Here is a 1,779-nt window from a genome sequence, read left to right as displayed (position 1 = left end):
ACACACTGAGAGATACATGACAATAAAAATTCTAAAACCCGCAAACTTGATGCGGACTTCACAGGACAAGCTCAGTGTTCTTTTTTCCATATCCAGGTCTCCGTGTTCTCTTCGGGTTCCAGGGAAGCCTCCAAGCTTCTAGAGACGGAGGCAAGGATAAAGGGGCCTCTGCCTTATGACGACCCTGATCTCCTACGCTTCGTAAGGCAAGATCTTCTGTACCCGCCTTCCGACTTGCCTTACAACCTCGTCCAGGATCATGCTAAAGACCATATGGAAGCTAAGAAATATTCAGGTTTCGTGGGAGAGTTTGGCTACATGTTCTACGCTCGGGTGCTGCGAAAGATTTTTGAAGGAACGCGGGAGGGTTTCTTCGTGGAAGCTGGCGCCCTCGATGGGGAATTTCTCTCCAACACCCTACCACTGGAGAGGAATTTGGGCTGGACTGGACTGTTAGTAGAGAGTAATGGCGATACCTTCAAAGAACTGCTAACAAAGCGAAGGAAAGCGTGGGCGAGCCACTCCTGTCTCGCCGCACACGAGTATCCACACAGAGACGTTTTGGTAAAATTTCGGCGTGAACACACATCGATAGACACATACGAGGACAGGTCTGCCAGCGCCCATTCTATGATGATGAGTCAAGACAGAGGAGCAGCCATGGATAACTCAGTTCCAGGACACCGCGAGTACGAGGCGGTCCAGTGCGTTCCCCTCGCGACGTTATTGTTGGCCATCGGCATCACACATGTAGACTTGGTCTCTCTCGATATAGAGGGCGCTGAAATGGGCGTCCTGAGACATTTCCCATGGGATCGCATAACCGTGGATGTGTGGCTGGTGGAACATGCAACTGAAAAAGATGGGTTCAAGAAAGAAGGCGAGAACAAGTACGATTCCAAGTTTATTAAGATGTTTAGCGACCGTGGGTACGAGTTATATAGTGCCAACGACGATGCAACCATAAATTATGTGTTTGTGTTGAGAAGTGCCCAAGTCTACAGAAGGCTTAAAGAAACTGAATGATACTCTCTTTCTTATACACAAACATTCTTAATCCAGTCATATACACATGCACACTGCATTTTAATAAATACAGTATTTATGATTATTGTTTCTTCTATGACCAATTCCTTCCCTTTAGTCATTTCTATGACTATCAGTCTTATTAATCAAATGTTCTTTCCTCAGGAATAACATCCAAGTGTTTAACGACAATGTTATGTGAAGTTGCTGCACGAAAATTTTCATCAAGGAACTATTTATTTTTACATGTAGCGTGAAGCAAGTACCCTGAATAATCTATTATACCAAATACCTTCTCTATGAGGTATATTATAATAAGCTGTAATATATCTTAGTCCATAGGTTCTGGTAAGGGTTGCGTACAATAGTCAGTAAATTGGGCGTAGAGGATATAGTTACCATACCCAGAGCATGTGCTAGGAGACCCATAGTATATGTCTTGTGTATTTTCTTTGCAGTAATTTCCTACACCTGTCACTAATTGCAAAGATTCTGCTGTTTTACACAATTCCGGGAAGAATACCTAGCATAAAATTCCTGATAGGACCCCGCCCCACATACATACACGTGTGTGTGTTTATATATATGTTTTTATCTACTCATTATTTCATATATATTTCCGTTGAACACTGCATGCCACAAACGTGTATCAATGTGAAATTCAAATAAATGGATATAATCAGATCTGCATTTCGCATTATCCTATGAGAGTCTGAATCGGGCCGTAAGATATGAAATAAGACTTACTACTGC

At 42.9% G+C, this 1,779-nt stretch overlaps 1 protein-coding gene across 1 annotated transcript in view; it reads left to right on the top strand.

Moving 5' to 3' along the window:
* LOC119590652 overlaps window positions 1-1,713 on the top strand; it is a 3,167-nt gene extending 1,454 nt beyond the window's left edge. The window contains exon 2 of the mRNA XM_037939327.1: window positions 97-1,713. Within this exon, the coding sequence (XP_037795255.1) occupies window positions 97-1,026 (930 nt within the window). The 3' untranslated portion in view covers window positions 1,027-1,713. The remainder of the gene's footprint in view (window positions 1-96) is intronic.
* Window positions 1,714-1,779: the final 66 nt, after the last annotated feature.

Source organism: Penaeus monodon, chromosome 27, assembly GCF_015228065.2.
Source record: "Penaeus monodon isolate SGIC_2016 chromosome 27, NSTDA_Pmon_1, whole genome shotgun sequence".
Classification (NCBI taxonomy): domain Eukaryota; kingdom Metazoa; phylum Arthropoda; class Malacostraca; order Decapoda; family Penaeidae; genus Penaeus; species Penaeus monodon.
Note: the sequence above shows the minus strand (reverse complement) of the source record. Positions and strands in the feature narration are given on the sequence as shown.